Source organism: Catharus ustulatus, chromosome 5, assembly GCF_009819885.2.
Source record: "Catharus ustulatus isolate bCatUst1 chromosome 5, bCatUst1.pri.v2, whole genome shotgun sequence".
NCBI classification, from domain to species: Eukaryota; Metazoa; Chordata; class Aves; order Passeriformes; family Turdidae; genus Catharus; species Catharus ustulatus.
In genome coordinates this window covers 66,176,342-66,195,885 of record NC_046225.1, presented here as the reverse complement: position 1 = coordinate 66,195,885, position 19,544 = coordinate 66,176,342, and the positions used below count along the sequence as shown (strand labels likewise).

General features: G+C 38.7%; 1 protein-coding gene across 1 annotated transcript in view; it reads left to right on the top strand.

Moving 5' to 3' along the window:
• LOC116996498 (peroxisomal acyl-coenzyme A oxidase 3-like) overlaps positions 1 to 19,305 on the top strand; it is a 32,856-nt gene extending 13,551 nt beyond the window's left edge. The window contains 12 exon segments of the mRNA XM_033060223.1: positions 4,152 to 4,248; positions 4,661 to 4,843; positions 5,922 to 5,928; positions 5,931 to 6,043; positions 7,606 to 7,726; positions 8,208 to 8,327; positions 9,457 to 9,570; positions 10,678 to 10,793; positions 14,407 to 14,584; positions 15,060 to 15,127; positions 15,672 to 15,758; positions 18,885 to 19,305. Coding sequence (XP_032916114.1) covers positions 4,152 to 4,248; positions 4,661 to 4,843; positions 5,922 to 5,928; positions 5,931 to 6,043; positions 7,606 to 7,726; positions 8,208 to 8,327; positions 9,457 to 9,570; positions 10,678 to 10,793; positions 14,407 to 14,584; positions 15,060 to 15,127; positions 15,672 to 15,758; positions 18,885 to 19,004 — 1,324 coding nt within the window. The 3' untranslated portion in view covers positions 19,005 to 19,305.
• Positions 19,306 to 19,544: the final 239 nt, after the last annotated feature.

Genomic DNA, 19,544 nt, shown 5'->3' with positions numbered 1-19,544 from the left:
TGTTTCTGGCTGGAAGTCTGATGACTGCACCATCTCTAATGTAGTCAGTAACAAAAGCTGGCAGAAAAGGCATTTTAGTGAGTCTGAAGTTTACCATAGCATATTTGAGCTATTTGTACTATAGGTAACAGTTGTTACTTTAGTACTGGGAAAAGGAGCTCATAGCTTTTCCAGCTGTTGCTCTTTTATCAGCATTACTGCACACCAGATGAATTACTATTGCATGATTTAAAGTCAGTTTAGACTAACTTAGTTTGAAATGTTCCCTAAACTACTGGCCAAAGAACTCAAACAAGAATGCTACTATTGGAATAGCACTTCAATCTGCTCAGCTGTTCTTGGTAGAAATTTGTGTGATACAGTTTTATTTTAAATCTGTGGTAAAAAATATGTTTACATGATGCAAATTTGCACATTGCTGTAGAGCCCTGTGATATCTATTTAAAGTGACAGCTGTCTGTCTGTCCTGCTGAGAGGTCTTAATCTCAGTCACGCTATTTGCTGTGCTGAAGAGGCCCCAAATAGGGCAGCTTTCAAACCTCTGGTCTTGTCATCACTGTGTGAAATTTAGCCATTTTCCAAACTTGCTGGTACATGATATCCCATGACTGTGTATACAGTTCCATTCTTGTAAGATATTTGTTCAGTTCTTTAAGGAGATTTTTCCCCTTAATGCGTTGACAGATGTGGGCCAAGTCTATGCTTCCTAGGCTAATAACCATTAAAACGTGATCGTTGACTTCATAAATCTTACTATTTATTTTTAATATGTTCCAATATTAAGTTCCAATTGGCCAGTATGTCTTACAATTCCCAACTGCAAAGTTCTTGGAGAAAGAGCATAACAGCAGTTGGCAGCAATCTCACAAGGTCGCTTAACCCACCAGTCCTGTGAGGTTCTGCTTTTATTTCAACATTTGTGCTTATAGGCAAAATATCTTATTTCTTTACACATAGAAATTTTCTGTTGAATTTTTAATTGCTAGTTCTGCCTCTCTGCTTTGCTTCTTAAAGCTTTTCTCATCTGATATGCATATCCACATATCTTTATATAATGTATCTGCAGTGGATAATATCAAGGGAAAAAATTAAACTTTCAAAATGTGTTAATTGAATTCATTTTGATTTTAAGAAAATAGGCTATCGTATAATGATAGGAAGTTCAGTATTCTGGTTCATTAACTGTGAAAGAAGTTATTAAAGAAGGGTGTGCTTGTAGTTTTTAATCATAATAATTTTAGGTCATCTTTTATGTGTTATAGAATTAACTTCCTAATATTTGTGTCAGGCAGATTATAATAAAACTTTCTTCAAGGCTTTTCACTCCAACAGAAGACTCCCCTTAGATTTAACTGTTTGGGATTGTATCACAGCAAGGGAAAGTGGGTAAAATTGTTTAGGTTCATTTTGGGAGCTCTTTTGTTCAGCACTCATCTGTCACACGTTCATTATGAGTAGGCTTGGAATTCCTAAAGGTAGGCAATTGGTATATAGATTTATAAAGCAGTAGCTTTCAATTTGCTTTTTATGAGTACTTGACTCTCAAGCACAGGTCAATATAGAAATTTTTCTACAACTGCACAGCTTTGCTCAGTGAATTGAACTAATCACTACAGTGTAAAACTGAACACAAAACAGAGGATAATTTGCTATTTAATTCATTGTCATTATGTCCCAGTTAACAAATGACACAACAAAATGAAGTGTCCTCACATTGTACCAGGGGAGGTTTAGGTTACATACTGGAAAAAAATTTTTTTACTGAAAGAATGTTCAGACATTGAGACAGGTTGCCAAGGAAAGGGGTGGAATCATCATCCCTGGAAGTGTTCAGAAGATGAGTGGGTGTTGTGTTTGGGGACATGGTTTAGTGGTGAGCATGGTGCTGCTGGGGTAATGGTTGTACTCTGATACTGGAGGTGTTTTCCACCCTAAGGACTCTATGAATGCTGCCATTAAATCTTACCATTTATCACATCCAAGGCTAAGCATGTTCCAGGTATGTATTTGCAGAGAGAAAGCCAAGAATTGGAGCTCTTTGAAATATTGTCCTATATGTGCCACAAAGATTGTATCATCTCTCTGTTAGGTCAACTCTTCTTTAGTCTGTGCTTATAATTCCAATTTTTATCACTCATTCAGTAACTTTTAAAAATAATATTTCATGCTTTCTTCCATGCCTTGCTTCCTTTTTGAGAAGGATCCTTATAAATATCCATGGAGCTCCCTTACTTTCCTCACTCTGATTTGTTCTTAAAATACTCATTTGCTCTAATGGCTTGTATAAAAATGCAATTGATGAGCTGCTGATGTGCTGTGACTGGCAGGCATCCTATCAGGAAAATATTCTTCAGTAATTAGTGTCTACTCACTGTTTGAACATATTGTAGCTTCCTGCCTTATGCTTGCATTGTAAGGTCCTAGAAGGAAGCACCTTCTTGGAATTCTATGGAGGACAGCAACTGTGAAAAAAAAGAGTGTAAACTAGAAATCTAAACTTTGCCACACACACTCTTCTGTAGTTAAAGTAATGAGTAATAATAATTTAAAAGCTCGAGTTCTCTCCAAGATGCATGCTATTGCTTAAAAATATTGGTTGTTGTACCGATATTTTTAGTTTCAGTTGTGATTCTGTTCGGGATATAGGGAGCAGAGAACATGAATTTAGTCAACAGATCTTTCTAGAAAGAGATTTTTTTGTTTTCCAGAGATACGAAGAAAAATATTAACATAGATGGAAATCAGATTTTTGGAAAATCTGAATTTGCTTCTATTACAAAGTAATGTAGTCTCACTGAAACTGGCATTAACAAAGCACTTATTAGGGTTTTTGAGGCAGCTGGTTCTTGGTTAGGATAGCATGCCTTCTCCACGTCCAAGTCTGAAAATACTGTGTATCTCTAAGGCTGAATAAATTCAGTATTCAGATATGTTTCCCTGGAAACAACTCATAATTTAAAAGCACATGCAGCAATGCAGCCCTTATGTAATTTATTAATGTGAAAACCTGGCTCTCGTGAGCCATATTAAGTAGATCAGCCTTTATTGGCAGGAAAAAGGAATTTTCTTTGATTGCAAATACAGCTTTTCAAGTGCTATTAGATAGTGAGATATTCCTGAGTGGGGCTGATACTGCTGCTATTGTGCCAAATTGTGTTGCCCATTTGGGTAAAACAGTTCAATCACTTTCTTCCTGAAGAATATGAATACTCAGGAATTCTCCCTATCTTAAGACCTTCCCTCTTTATTGCAGCTAGAGTGCTGCAATTTAGAAAGGATTATCCTGCTCTTCCTTTTCTAAGATGCCACATTTCAGGGAACAGAATTACTAATTTGATTTTAAACAAAGGAAAATTTTCCTTTCATTTCCTTCTCAGGCACTATTTCAGCTGTGTCCTTATTTGTATTACAGTAGAATGAGTGATCCTCACAGATCTATATTTTAGACTCATAAATATATAGTGTCTCTATTCCAAAGCAGTCTCCAGCCAGGACTAAACAGCACCTCAGTTATGAATATAGCTCCACAGAATTGTTTGAGGCAGGGAATTATTTAGAATCGGAATGGCCCAGTCCCATTCTAGGCAGCAGAAGGAAGTTGTTCATCTTCCCAAGCTTTTTGACAGCTGAGATACCAACCTAGGCAACCTAAGTCATGCAGCCTGAGAATTCAGTTTAGCTTTCTGAGGTGCCAGTGAAAGTACCTGTCAAACTGCCTGTGTACAAGGTCTCCAGTAAGTAACTTGTCCCTTCCCTCAACCAGAATACCATTGCTTATCCTTCCATTACTGTTTTTTACTTCTTTCCTTCCAAAGCTGCTGAAAGGGTCTCCCAGAACCAATGAACTGTTATTATTTTTTTTGTTTTGTTTTGTAAACTGCATCTTTTAAAAACAAAAAGTCGAAAATCAGAAGTTATAACAAATAATTTCTCTCCTTGAATTTATTGTACTGCTCTGAGTCTGAAAGTCTTTGTTGGCCCAGGCCAGGCCTAAAATTGCCTACGTGGCCTGATGGGCGCTGTTTTCAGTGAACTCACATGCCTCAGATAATTTTGCAATCCCAATTTTCTTATGACCTTTTATCTGTAATATAAACACCTCAGACTATGTAGACATAGGTTTTATACTGTTTGTGTATTTGTTTAAACAGATTTGCCATGTTCCACAATGTCAGAATACCAAAAGAAAACATACTGAATATAGCTGGAGATGTCACAGCTGAGGGGAAGTACTCAAGTCCTATCAAGGTATGAAACAAGGTCTTGTTTCATTAAATGTACAAAGGTAAATGTAGGTTGGGAGACAGAGCAATGGGCCTCTTATGTCAGGAAGTACTGGTTACCTGAACTTAAGAAGGCTGTTGACAGTTTCATATGAGATATGAATGTTGGTTTTTTAATTGCATTTTAGAGATGTCTCAGCTCACCCGGCTGACTTTACTGATCTTTGTACTCTTTGCATGACCCCACTGATCCCAAAGTTTAGAGTCTGACTGTGTTCAGGCAAGACTACTCTGACTCTCACCTGAATACCTCATCTGAATGAGTCAAGAAACCAAATTGGCAAAATTACTTCTGATCATACTACCAAGTTGCATCTTTATGGGGGTAAAATGAAATGTTAACCTCAGCATTCCTTCTATGCTTTCTATTAATTCAGGAGGTTAAAGAACGTTTCAGTGCAGCTCTGGGATCCTTGTCCACTGGCAGAATTATGATCACAGGAATGTCCGTGACCAATTTGAAGCTTGCCTTGGCAGTAGCCATTCGCTTCTCAGCAGCTCGTCGTCAGTTTGGACCAACTGAGGATGAAGAAATACCTGTCCTTGAGTACCAAACACAGGTGAACACTCTGGAATGTCATCTACAGACTTCTAGATGATGAAACTCATGTAAAGAGCTGCTGCAGATCACAGTAGTGACTCTGAACTTAGTGAAATTAAGGTTGTCTGTGTCACCTGAAGCATCATTCTTGTGCAGCTATGGGGGTTGATTCCAACTCAAAACCTTCTCCTGGCATACCCAGGCTTTTAACATAAGTTCTTGGAACAGCAAAACCAAAAAATGCATGTTTGTCTGAAGTACCTAGAAACATTTGTCTCCTAAAATAGTAACCTTTTAGAGAAAGTCTGTCTTACATGCACATTCAAAAGTACTGCAGGAAAAATAGAAAAAAGTGCATGTAGAATAACTGGAAAAAGGGGAAACTGAATGACAAAGGTTAATATATAAGAAGTGCTGAAAGCAAACCTTCCCAGTTGGTCTTTGAAGTTTGGATGCCTTTTTCCGGGTTGACATTTATCTTGCAATGTTGAAAGATTTCAGGAGTTTCTACAAATTGGTGGTGGATGCCTTCCTTCCACCATTTCTGAATAAGCCAGGGTCTGATTTCCACTATTCGAGTCTCTCAGTTTTCCCCAGTTTTGGCTTTTTCTGTGGGTTCTGCTTGCTGAAACTCTCATTCCCTTTTTCCTTTACCACAAAGACTTCCAGGCAGTTTTTCTTTTCCTTCGTGAGCCCCATGAAATGGCTACAACCTCTGTCATGTTTGTTCTGAAGAAACTTATGAATCATGACTGACCCTGGCATGCCAGACATTTTATAAACACATGGCAAAAATATGTCTTTGGTCCCCAAAGCTTCAGTGAACTTTTTCCCTGGTTTAACAGAATGCTTATCACAAATTCATGAAATGTGCGAACTAAAATAATATAACCATAACTTGTATAAAGAGAACAAGAACCACCTATAACATAATTAAATGTAATTAAATTACATTATAGGTGGTTCTTGTTCTCTTCTCCATTTAGCAGTTTTCCAATTTGAACACAGTAAAAATTAATGAGATGGTTCTATATAATAACTATTTTAAACATCTATCAATTTGTGATCAAATTAATTTAATTCTTTTTTTTTCCCAGCAATGGCGTCTTTACCGTACCTGGCTGCTGCATATGCCTTAGACTATTTCTCAAGGTCCCTGTTTGAAAACTTTGTAGAGTTTTTTGCAGGTGTGTTGACAAAGCAAAGGAGTCAGAGACAGGTGAGATGTTTACATATTTCCTCTTCACTGAGTTCTTGCTGTAATAAACTGTTAAATGAAGACCTATTTAGAGGTGTTGAGCTCTCTTACAATCAAGAATGACAGAGCAATGTCTCAGAAATATGGGACATATAAAGTAATGATTGAAGTTGTATTTAGAAAAGCATTCAAATTTGTTTTGATGGAGTTATTAAAGATTTATTGATTTCTCTGGGATTGAAGGTTATGTTCTCTTGCATAATTTTTTATCATAAATATATTATGATGGTGTAAATTTAGCTTATAACTGTTGTAAATGATTCTACAGGGAGCATATATCAAAGATTTTCTGAAAATATACTAATCTTAATTCCTGCACAGACTCTCTGAGTCTGGCTTGAGTTTGCAATTCAAATTTATGCATTAAAATAAGTATTTTTAGCAAAAAAAGTTGACTTTTGAGTCTTAACACTGAATTTTTCATCCACAATCAGCCCACTGGAAGTCATCCCTTTACAGGGGAAATAGTTTAATCTATCAGTCTCTGTGGACTGATTCTTAATCAAATTAACTGCAGTACTTTATTTCCACAGCATATAAATTTTATAATTGTGGGCAGTAAACATTTTTAGAGCCTACATATTGGCTGTGTATTGCTCAGGTCTTGCTTAAATCCTCAAGCTTTTTTTTATCTGAAGTAAAGCTCATGAAATAATTTTTACTAATGGTGGGGTATTTTAATTTTTCCTCTCTGCACAAAACACAGAAGAATCTATTTGATTGTTTTACCTGATACTTCATCTCTGGAGATCTGCAGTGCAGTCACTAATCTTAGGGAAAACAGTCATGATAGGAAAGAATCTCATTGTTGAAAATTTTAAAAATGTAATCCTTATGGATTCCTTTTGTTCTACAGATCATTAAACAAGCACCACCATTCAGGGAGGTGCTCTTAAAGAAGCTTTGGTTGTATCAAGCCCCTGTCTCCAGAAACTAGAATTCCAAATGCATTTTCAAAGGAAGGTCAACAGAGTTAGTGTAAATGCAGGCTACTGTGATCCTCTGAAGTCTCTGAGGGTGTACATAAAAGTTTTCCTGCTCTTCACAAAACTGATGCTTAAAAGATCAGTGAAAACTGTGTAAGGCAATAAATATTATAAATATCCCATTGAGGGAGAGAGATACTGCTTATGTCACAGAGGGAATAGAAGCTTTTTTTTGGACAGGCCACCCTCAACCACCTCCTTCTCCATTTTTGGGAGGAAAAGCTTGGCAGGTGGTGAAATAACTCAATGCTGTGTCAGCTGGTACAGCTGAGCTAAGACGCACCCATGTGCCCATTACCTGGCACAAATTATGACTTTCTCATATAAGGAAGTTGGTGCAGAAGGTTCCTCAGTTGTGGCAAGGTTTTTTTGTGGCACCAAAGAATATGCTTTGCAGTTACATGGATCTCAGAGTTTTATGCCTGTATTGCCAGTTACTGTTCATTATAAAGCAGTATATGTACCTGTGCCTTTAGTTGGTCACCAACTTAGTTTCTATAAAATTCATTCCCCGTTTATAATTTGTTTTTCACAAAGGCTGATTTGGGACGTGAGATTCATGCTTTATCTGCTGCCAGCAAACCACTGACATCTTGGACTGCTCAGCAGGCAGCCCAGGAGTGCCGAGAAGCTTGTGGAGGACATGGCTACCTTGCCAGTAAGTTACAGACACTGCATGCACTGATCAGAAAGAGAATGGTTATTTTGATGTGTTCTTCGACTGCTGTTCTTCTATGATTTCTGAATTTTAGCAACGTGTTTAGAAAGTATTTTATCCTCATATCCATATTTTTAAATTTTATTTCATACCTGAAGTCACAAAAAAAATCTCCCTAAATCCGTACAGGATCTGCACCAGCATTTGCACAGACTGTACGAGTAATTCAGTCTCAGTTTCAAATATAAAGATGCAGATTTTATAGATGAAAATGTCTCATGTAAATTTAATGCCACACTCTTAAAAAATCTTTATTGTACGAGGTAATCAGTGAATTTTCAAGCTCATCTGTTTGTAACAATAGTTTTATATACAGGAATAGATAGCTCTCTTGCATTTTGTCACAGAATAATTAGTTAATCTCTCTCAGCTTCTACTAATATGTTGCAATATATTAAACTGTGCACTTGTTCTTCTTAAGTGAATCGTCTGGGTGAAATCCGAAATGACAATGATCCAAACTGCACATATGAGGGAGATAACAACGTCCTGCTCCAGCAAACCAGCAACTACTTAATGAGCTGGATGAATTGCATAAGAGGTATGTTTTCATTGTGGAATCTTATGCTGGACCCAACAATGGAATTAGGAGGTAATTTCATAGTGAAAGCAATTGAGAGTCATTTAATAATTTTGTGGAGCATAAATAATGTGCTTCAGATTCCATCATATGGTACATTCACAATACAGAAATACTTGCTGCGAGAAATATTCTTTCTTCTGTCTTGCAGAAGCTAGCTAGTTATTTTGCCATCCCTAATCAGGTTAAGCTGTATCTTACTCCCTAAGAAGTGCACTTTAGTTCGACCAAATTACCTCAGCACTGCATCCAGATCTGGGATCCTAAGAAAAAGAAAGTTGGGGAACCATTAGAGAGGGTCCAGAGGAGGCCACCTCTGCTATGAAGACAGGTTGAGAGAGTTGGGTATCTTCAGCCTAGAGAAGAGAAGGTTCATTATGGCCTTCCAGTACTTAAAAAAAAGAAGGAGAACTGTTTTTTACATGAACAGATAGTCATGGGCCAGAGGGAAATGGTTTTAAACTAAAGGATGAGAATTTAGATTAGATGCTAGGAAGAAATTTTCTCTGCAAGGATGATGAAACACTAATGCAGTTAGCCAGAGAATTGGAGATGCCTCATCCCTGGAGCTGTTCAAGACCAGGCTAGATAGGGCTTGGAGCAACCTGGTCTAGTGGAAGGTGTCCTTGTCCAGGATGGGAGGGTTAGAAAAGGATGATGTTTAAGTTCCCTTCCAGCCCAAACCATTCTGTGATTCTGTGACTCTGTAAGTAAAGTCATCGTAAGTCTATTTATTGTATTTGGAAGAGTTCATATCACCTGACTTGGTAGCAATATCCATCACCACATCTTGTAGTTCTCCAGATTTTGTTTCAGTTTTCCAGCAATGAGTTTCACTAGCATCTTACAGAGCTGGAAAACTCAGCAGTTGGAGTTGAATCTTATGGGGAATAATTATAGGCAGTGATGTCAGGTTTTTCCACACTTGTCCACCAGTCCTCTTTGGCTGGACTAGGCATAATAAAGTAAGTATTATGGTCTAATTGCATCTGGCCTGTCAAGTGTATGCATGGCTTTGTAATAGGCTTTTAGTTCCAAAAAGTCTGATTTCTTTTCTCATAAATAATTTTTATTTTCTCTGGTGTTTCAGATAAAGCTCCTTTTGAATCCCCTTTGGGAACAATAAACTTTTTGCAAGACTACCATCATATCCTTGGCTGGAAATTCACAGCCATTAGTGTTGAAGATTGCATGGATTCCTCAGGTAGGCTTCTGCTGCTATTAAACTGATTCTAGAATTTTAAATTCCTTTCCAAAGGAAAGGATCCAGAGATCTGAGATTCAACCTCTGCTCCTTATTAGATATTTGTCATATTTGCTGACATTTTTTGTATTATTTGCATTTTTATTTACTAAGAATATAGTTTGCATTTCAAAATACATTCAATTTTCCCCAAATTAATTTCTGAAATGGAAGATAGCATCAGATACTATTTTTTCTCTTTTGTTCCTCTAAAATAACATCTCTGAGGTAGGGATTTTCCCCACTGTATTGCTGTTTTCCAGTTCTGAGGGGATTGTGTATCACTGCGAGCCCAGATGGGCTGCTGGACACAAAAGTTAAAAAGAATACCAACACATAAATGAGAGAGCAACAGCACATGTTCTCTCCTCTCATGCAATACCTACTGAACCAGACCATAATTTAAAAAATATCTGAACCTGTTTCTTGATCCATTCTGTTAGAAACTGGACTGTTAATTTAGGCAGCATGTAAACACTCCCTATACCCTAAGGTATACCCTACATTAAATCTTCAGCTAAGAAACAAGAAGCAAGATTCCTGCTGAATAACTTTTACCTCAGTAGTTTAGGCTGCTCTTACAAATATGATACAATTATGTACAAAACTAGTAATTTAAGTGTGATTGCATTCAGCCACCAGTGAAAAAAATTTTGCAAGTCACATGCTTCCAGTAATTGTGGACTGGAGTCTGTTCTTGTATTCTCAGAAGAGACTTCATACCTTGCCGGCCTAAGTCTTAATATGGAAAAAAAAAAAAACCCTAAAAAATTTAGTTGAGTAAGAAGTCTAAACGGAGCTGTGAATATACCTTGTCTTCCAGCTTGGGGTCACTTTGAAGTAGAGTATGGCCAGACATGGTTATGTCTTCACTGTACACTCACAGTCTGACTGTTCTCCACAGATATTTATTGTATCTGCATTAATGGGCAAAGTGGCATGTTAATGGATTGATTAATTAATGCTTTCACTTTTCATCTCAAGTAACAAAATCTGGGACTGAGTAGAATTTTCATGTGACTTCTTGCATAAAGGTAAATATTAATAATTTTTTTTTCTTTTTCATAGTTCCTTTAGCAGCTTATAAATGGCTGATTTGCTACCTGCTGCGAGAAAGTGACCTAAAAATGAATAAGGAGAGGCAGGCTGGACGAAGTGATTTTGAGGCAAAAAACAATTGTCAGGTAATACTTACTGATCTTTCTTATTTTATTTATTTATTTTCATCCAAGTCTGTCAGTTGCTGTTAGTTTTATCTTCTTGTGTCATAAAGTACAATTTCCTGAACCATAAAGCAGCAAATCAAATAACTAATAAAACTTAATACCTGACTGTGTGCCTTGCATAGAAGATGATGGCACGAGGACAGTTACCATCAGCAGAAATCTTCCAGGATATATTCAGGAAATATTTCCCTTCATAAAAGTTGCAGGCACGTGCTGTGTGATGTCTGCAATTTTGATAGCACAGCTTCTGAAGACTAAATCTGTGAGTATTAAATACACAGCAGCATCTGACTATTACTTCTCCATCTGTGCTTGTGGCCAAATACATAGTGTAGGAAAGAATCTTGCTCTGGCAGGTAGGTAAACTAGATGACCTAATGGGTCTTTTTCATCTCTAATTCCTATAGTGCAAAGTACTCATGAAAGATACCAGACTGACAGCACTGGAACCTGAAAAGGAAACATTGACAATTTACATATAGCAGATCCACTCTCTCACCAGAGAGTTTTAACAGCTAGGAATGGCTTAACTCCAAATTTCAGTATTTATCCTCAAGCTCACCAGATTCCTCTACTACCTCCATGAGAAAAGTTGGCTCACATGCGAAGAATGAACACTTGTCATTTGTCACTGAAAAAAGGTCTGCTCCCTGAAGATGGTCATTGTCATTTACCTTACCTGCAAAGCTGAAAAAACAGCAGGAAGGAATAGTCAACATTCAATTCTGCACCTAGAGAGACTCAGCGTGGCTTCAGCATGGGATGATCTGTGTGAAACCACTGATAGAGGGGAGAACATCTTTCCTGATTTTACCCTAGGAGCAGCTTATTAGAGAAACTCTTCAGGGTCAAATCTGGAATGGGAATTGCCAGAAACTCCAGTCTGATTGCCTGTCAGCCAGGTTTTGGTGAAGCTGGTGCTGGGGCCAGTGCATTAGAGAGAATGGTGAGCTCAGAATTGTGAAGATTGTCGTGTCTATTATATTTAAAACTCAAAGAGGTTCAAGCACACAACTGCTTTTGAGATAGGTATTGATATACAGTAATTTCACAAATACAAGCCGCACCAATTTGACCAAAATTTTGGTGGAAACCCGGAAGTGCGGCTAATATTCCGGGGCGGCTAATACATTAACAAAATTCTAAAAGCTGCCAACACGGAAGTGAGAGCCCGCGGCAGCCCCAAGCCAAGCTGGAGCCCGGCCGGCCCCGGCAGAGGTGGGAAAGCCTGGCAGAGGCGGGGCCAGCAGTGTGGGGGGCGGGCGGCAGAGCCTGAGCCAGCAGGGCGGGGCAGGGGGGCGGCAGAGCCGGGTCAGTAGGGCGGGGGAGCCTGGGAGAACTGGGGCTAGCAGTGCAGGGGAGCATGGCAGAAGCAGGAAGGCCGGCGGGTGGGGCTGCCTGGCAGCGGGGGAAGCCCAGCAGAATCGGGGCCAGCAGCATGGGGGAGCCCGGCGGTGCGGGGGCCTGCAGTGCCGGCCAGGGCGAGGAAACGCGGCGGCGGTGCAGACGGGAGGGGGCGGCCGGCGAGCCCGGCGGCGGCAGCCCGCCGGCAGGGCTAGGGAACGCGGCGCGGCCGGCGAGCCGGGCGGCGGCGGGCAGGGCTAGGGAACACGGCAGCGGGGCGGTGCTGACGGGAGAGGGGGGCCAGCGAGCCCGGCGGCGGCGGCAGTGGCTGGCCCGCCGGCAGGGCGAGTACGTAAACAACGCAGCGGCGAGGCGGCCGGCATGCCTGCCAGCGGCGGCAGTGGCTGGCCCGCCGGCAGGGCGAGTACGTAAACGCAGCGGCGAGGCGGTGCTGATGGGAGAGGGGGACCAGTGAGCCCGGCGGCGGCTGCAGCACCACCCGGCCGGCCCCGTCAGCAACCATGAGCAGGCCGAGCCTTCCTGGCCCCGCCCCGAGCCAGTAAAGCCCTCTATGCCGCGATCCTGTTACTAATTGGCCAATTTGTGAAAGCTGCGCACGGATTCTCGCGACGAACGAAAGTGCGGCTAATATTCGGGGTGCGGCTTATCTATTGACAAAGACAGCAACATTTTTGAGGCACCGGAAGTGCGGCTTATAATCCGTGCGGCTTGTATTCGTGAAACTACTGTACTTTAGGTCATTGGTTTTTCTTTTCTGCCTACAAGTCATCCTCAGGACAGCAGGACATTTTATTTTAAATGTCATGCCTCAAAAACATCTGAAAATTATTTACAGGCTTTACTTTGAAGACATGTACATATTTGATTAAAAACTTTCTGGGCATGAAGAAACACTTCTGTCAGCCCAGTGGTTGAGTAATACAAAATATTTGTTCATGCTGTGGGGGATCTGGAAGAGATTCCTAGCGTATCCCTAGGTTATTTTGGTGGGGGGGCAGCTTGATAGAAACAACACAGAAGTGCAAGCAATGATAAAGAGGAAAGTAGAATTATAGGGGAGAAAAACAGGAAAATAATTCTTAATGTTTCATTCATGATGAAACATATTCGTGACTTATTTCATTCTGACTAGGGAATTAGCATATCTCAAAAAACCACCTAGTAAGGGAGCAATCCTCCATAATGCTGCAGAGAATAGATGATGTGTATTTTCCTGTTCATAAATGTATCTGAGCTTGGACATAAGTGTGCCACTGGGCAGCTGCTGTTGAGAGAGACTGTGATCTTTGCAATATATGCCTTTTTTACATGCTGCAGTGGATCTAAATGCATGGATAATGCAAGCATTTGAAAGAAAATAATTAAAAATAATTAACTAATTCTACATGAAAAAAAATTAAACATCCAAACCTTAATGAAAAAAACTAAAAACAAACATGAGTTGTGTCATTGCAACAAGTCAACCAGGACAGCAATGGCATTATAATCCCCTTCTGTTGACCAGCTAGAATGTTGTCAGTCAGCAGTCTATTCCATGGGAGCATGTATAGCAAAGCTGAAGTATATAAATGTAGACAAGTGCCCTACAATCACTTAAGGGTTTATACTCTGCAGTAACTGTAACTGGTGACTTGTCTTTCTCATCAGATAGTTGGCAGGGACTAGTTGCATAGTTCCTTCAAAACATACTCAAATCTATTGCAATCCATCAACAGAATCCACTTACGCTGACATAACCAGATTTTTGTTTATTATTTGAAGGTACTGTAATAATTTTTCAATAGAAAGATTTTATCCTCTTTATAACACTCTGGAACATATTAAATAAATATAAACCTGCATTTATTTTCTTAGATTCATGTAGGTGTCTTGACAATCCTAAAATCAGCAGACCTGATTTTACATTGTCTTCTCTCTGATGTAGCTTCTTGATCCCATAAAGCCTGTGTGCAACTGCCAAATTACACTGATAATAGGCATTCAGTCTTACTTCTAATAGGCATTTCATGAGACATTTCATAACTAACCTTTGCACAGACATTGTGGAAAGTGTTTTCTCCTACAGTTTCTTAGAATTTCTCAAGCTGTATCATCACATCTAAATCAGCAGAACTCCACTAACTTCACCAGACCAATGCCATTGTGCAGGGGCTGAGGACTGGATCTTTGTTTTTTTTTACTCAGTGTCCTTGTTGCCTGTCTCCAGGTGTACTACTGCCGGTCTCTGGCTATTGCTTTTATTGAGCAGACAGCCTTACAGCGCTACCACGACTACACCCACGATCCAGCGTCCCGTCCAGTGGCTCTGCAGCCCGTGCTGAGGAATCTCAGTGCTCTCTATGGGCTCTGGTCATTGAGTAAACACCTGGCTGTGCTCTACCAAGGTGAGATCAGATCCCTGAATGTGCTGTGCATGTCACTTTTATAAAGTCCTGACTTGGCTGGGGCAGGGAATCCTAGCAACAATTTATGTTTTCAGCATTTTCTAACTGCTTGTTTAATACAAAACAATCATTCTCGACCAAATTTTGTAGAACAGGAATCTGCAGTGAAAAATTAACCCAAAAGGCTCTCTCTTACCTCAGAGATGATGGAGAGATCACAGGTTTTGCTGTGATCCAGTGCTTGTGTGAGAGGATGAGGGGTAGGCAGCAAGACACTGTAGTGTAGATTGTTCCTGCAAAAGGCTCTACATAGCTTAGGTTAAGAGTTTTGCAGTCAGCTCATTAATGAAAGACTGTCAGTTCAATTACACAGGTGCAGCTACTTCATCTGGACTGGTCAATTCATGAACTTGGCATAAAGATTGTATCAGTGTAATCTTCACTGATACAAGCTTCTCTGTGAATGTTTTTAAAGGTGGCTATGCTTCAGGTGAACAGCCTGGGAAATTTATCCAGGATGCTATTTTGGAGCTCTGCTACAGGGTAAGCCTTTTTATTGTGACTAAGTATCTACTATATAAAGACTAAAAAGAGACACGTGGTTAATAGTCAACAGATTACTCTGTACTTCAAGGGGTAAGTTAGCAGGATATTACATTAATGGTTTCTGAATAATTTTCTGTAAAGTTCAGCAAATCATTGACACTTAATTTATTTACCAATAAATGGAAAACAATATGTCCTACAAAATAACACCCTGACATTTGTGGCCTTGCAATCTTCATTGGAAAGCTAGTGAAATATTTCAATCCAGTTATTTCATTATTTTTTCAAGTCAAAAAAATAGATATTTATATGTGTAAACAAAAAAACTTCCTAGGTAAAGGAGAAAAACACTTGAAATAGAGTCTCATTTGGCAGTTAGCCTGGGAGTGAAAAAAATCAAAATAAAACTAGGCTATTTATTGTGGATTTCTCTTACATTATCAAAGCTGGTACTTTATGAAAATAATTTTTATGCTGCTCTGTAGTTCAGCGATAGACACTGACAGAAGTTGTCAAATGCCTGTCTTTTGGTTTCAAACAGTTGAAAGATGATGCAGTTGCCTTGGTTGATGTCTTTGCTCCTCCTGACTTCATTCTTAATTCTCCCATTGGTAAAGCAAATGGAGAGGTAAAAAACCCATTCTAACATTTGTATGTTTAATCATGAAGAATGTTATTGCCTTTAATTAGCCTTAAGATATTCAAGACATTTCACAAGTACAAAAGAAAGACTACTTTTCAGTGGAAAATATTGCCAGAGTTAAATTGATGTCAGCAGAAAATGAACTTTCTCATTTACTGGAGATAAGTTTGAATGGGGAAACTTGTACAGTAATTGCTGTAGTTTGCTGTTACGAGCATCTGTGCACTGAACCAAAAAAGGACTGAGAGAAAATTTTTGGTGTAGTTACAGAAAGCAAGAGTTAAGAGCTTAAGAAGGGCCATACTGGATTCAGTTCACAGAATACTCTGTGACTGACAGGGATGGATGGCCAAAAAGAACACTGTGAAACAGGTGAAACAGCAAGGTGTTCTTTTTCTCAGCTGTTGGCAGTTTAAGAGATGTCTCATGCTATAGATTCTGTTTGTATCATTCTGTTTAGTAGACACAGGTATGTCTATTCTCCATTTTTTACTTTTACAAATTCAGCTGTCATTAGCTTATATCACACCATCATTTCTGCAATTTAATTATGACTATTGTGAGAAAATACTTCTTAGTCCCAGTCCATATCTGTTTGCTGTCTGTGGGAGCCTCTTCATTCCTCTGACAGACCTTGTTTTCCTTCTGTGTGTGTTTTCTGCTTCTGCCATGTCCTTTCTGAAGTGGCATAACCAGACCTACAAGGGATGTGGGTGCACCATGGAGTTGGCTACAACAGCTCCTGATCACTCCCTTCCTTTTTCTGACCTATTTCAAGATCTGTGTTTTAGTCCAAAGTCTCCAAAGCAAAGCAAAATTCTTGCTTAGTGGGCCAAACCTACTCATCAGGGCCAAGCTGTGGGATAACTATTGTGTAGAGACCAGAGTCACAGTACAGTAGTTTGGGTTGGTGTGGATGGACACTGCAGACAGTCCCTGGAGCCTGGGGAGCCTGCCAGGATGTTTGACAGGAATGCTACATCAGACTCCGTGGTTTTCAGTACTTGCCGTGACTTCTTGTCTGGAGTTGCCCCTTGTTCCCATGGTGATCCAGCAATACAGAGGGCAGAACAGATGTTTCTAAGCTGACCTAACACAGTGATTACTTTGTTAGCACAGTCTTTGCAAATGAGGCAAGAAAGGCTGGCTCTTCCTCACCAGCCATCTCCTAGAGGGCTGTAATCATCACTGGAAACTTTGATTCCATTTCTATAGGTGTTTGAGGATTAAATTAATGCAAGAGATCATGGGAGGGAAGCTCCAAAGGTAACTCTTCAGAGAAGGAACATAGTTTGTTCCAATGTTAAGAGTATCTGTATTGGCCAAAAGCCCATTTTAGCACATTTTTCTGTCTCTAGCAGAAGCTGTGAGCAGATGCTATAGGCAAAAATATAAAATATGGTACAAGCACACAATGATCCATTCCTAGAATAGTACCCCCTTTCCAGCAGTCACCTGGAGATTTCTCATCAGTAGCTGATGAAGCTGTCATGATGGATTTGGCTGGCTCCTCATTGGGTAGCTCTTAGCTCTTGCAAATGCAGAAGCCACAGAGACTTATTAATATCAGATAGTAATATTAGGAGTACAGTATGTGAGAAATGCACATAGGAATCTAAACACTTCCTCATGTACTTAATTTTTTATAAATTCATTGACTCACTGAGAAAATTATTTTAACCAGTGCTATTCAACCGTTGTTCTATAGAATTTAGGAAGATTTTCTGAACTGCCTGTAAGTCTGTGGTTTTCAACTTGTGTAAATATTTTCAGCTGAAATTCAAAAAAGGCTGCCAATCCCTCACTCAGAGAAAATACTTAATAAAGACTCTTGTCTCCTTGCTGTCTGCATTTAATCTTCTGTTCATTGCTGTCTTTGCACCTTCTAAGAACCAGTGCAAACATTTTAGTAAAAATTACAGTATTGTAAAGAACAGATAATCCAAGTATAATAAAAAGGTGAATTTAACTCAGGATAAGTTGTGTTGTGCTGCAGGGGAGTGCCTTACACCATAAACCACAGATCATAGTTGGACCTGATGAAAAGTTTCAAATATTTTTAGAGGCAGCTTTAGCCCTAAAAGAATTCTGATTCTATTTAAAAGAAACTTTGATGGTGTGGACATAATTTCTCCATAAAATTTTTGACAATCTCAACCTAAGTCTGTGAAGGTATTGCCACATTTCTTTAAGGATAAATTAAAAATCTTAGAAAATATTTAACCAAAATTAGATTGGAATACATAGTTTAAATTAATCCATGTAATCAAGGTAAAATATATGTAATATTGAATATATTATATTTCAATATTTATTTAAGTCATCACAGATAATTAGGGCCACAGCATCTTTTGATGAAGAAAAAAGGCATTATACTTTACCTCACTGACTGCCTTTATAATACATTAATATTTTGTTACACTGTACTCTCTTACTGCTAAAAATATTTTCTTTCTTTCCTGATTTTTCTATAAAGTTACTTAAAGTTTTATGCTTTTGTTAATTATGAGTTGATAAATACTGCTAAAATAATACTTTTGCAAAATTTGCTTATTTTTAACTCTTCCAAGAAAAAATTGCATATTGGCAAAATGACAAATAAACAATCTGCTCTTGAGAGAAGTAATTCTTATGCTGAAATAAGAGCATAAGAAATAACTATCACATAATAGTTCACACTGGGAGAGAAATTCTGTTACTTTCCAGAAGTGTGTTCAAACAAAGATAACAGCAGCTGTCCATGAGTGCTTTCAGACACAGTCCTCAGGTTTGGACAGAACAAAGATTAGCTTAATATAATCTTGTTTCCAATTTCTACCTTTGATAGTACAACTCCTTCAAGTTGAAAACAAGAAATAATAAAGGGTACTGGTTTCATGCTCTTATGCCAAGGATGGTGTAAATGATTTACAAAGAAATCTGATGTTTACAGTACTTTGAAATTTTGTGCTTATTTTTCTGTTTGTTCTTGCCTGTACATAATTATTCACATTTGTTATCTAGAAATTCAGTCAAAATCTCATTTCAGCCATTAAGTTAACCTAATAATTTATCTTGCAGAAGTTTTGTTTCTTCTCTATGCATTAATCCTTTTTTGCTATTATTTTGCAGTTATATAAAAATATGTGGGGAGAGATCCTTCAAGGCAACAAAGCCCTGAACAGAGCTTCATGGTGGGCAGAATTTTGCATTAATAAACCTGTTATAGGCAGGCTGAGGTCAAACTTGTAAACCAAACAACTTTTACGAATCTGGATGGGCCTGAGATGGATACTTGTTACAAACATCAGAAGGAAACAAGACCATATGTCCAACACTGAAAATGGAAGAGATTTTCATTGAGAGGTGCCAAGTTTTAAAATAACTTTGAAATCAAGTCCAGCTTGATCTGAGGGACTGTTAACATAATAATGACAAGAGCAAGAGCAACACGTCTGCACACTATACATATTTACTCAATTAAATTTTTAAAATATGAAGATTTATTATAATCGCTGCTTTGCAAAGTTTATATTAAAAAAATTTCCAATCAGTCTCTTGTCATTGCTTCTATATTACAGAGGGTAAATAATTTTAAAACATTTTCCCGCAGGGATTATGAATAAGCTGATAAAAGAGAAAAAAAACTGTGTCTGGACAAAACCTGTATTAACTGTGATTATAGTGAGAGAACATTGGGGGAGCATCTTTCCATCTGCTCCCCTTCCTCAGATTGCAGAGAACCAAGCTATACTGCCTTTCAGAAAAAAAGAAAAAAAAAAAAAAAGGGAG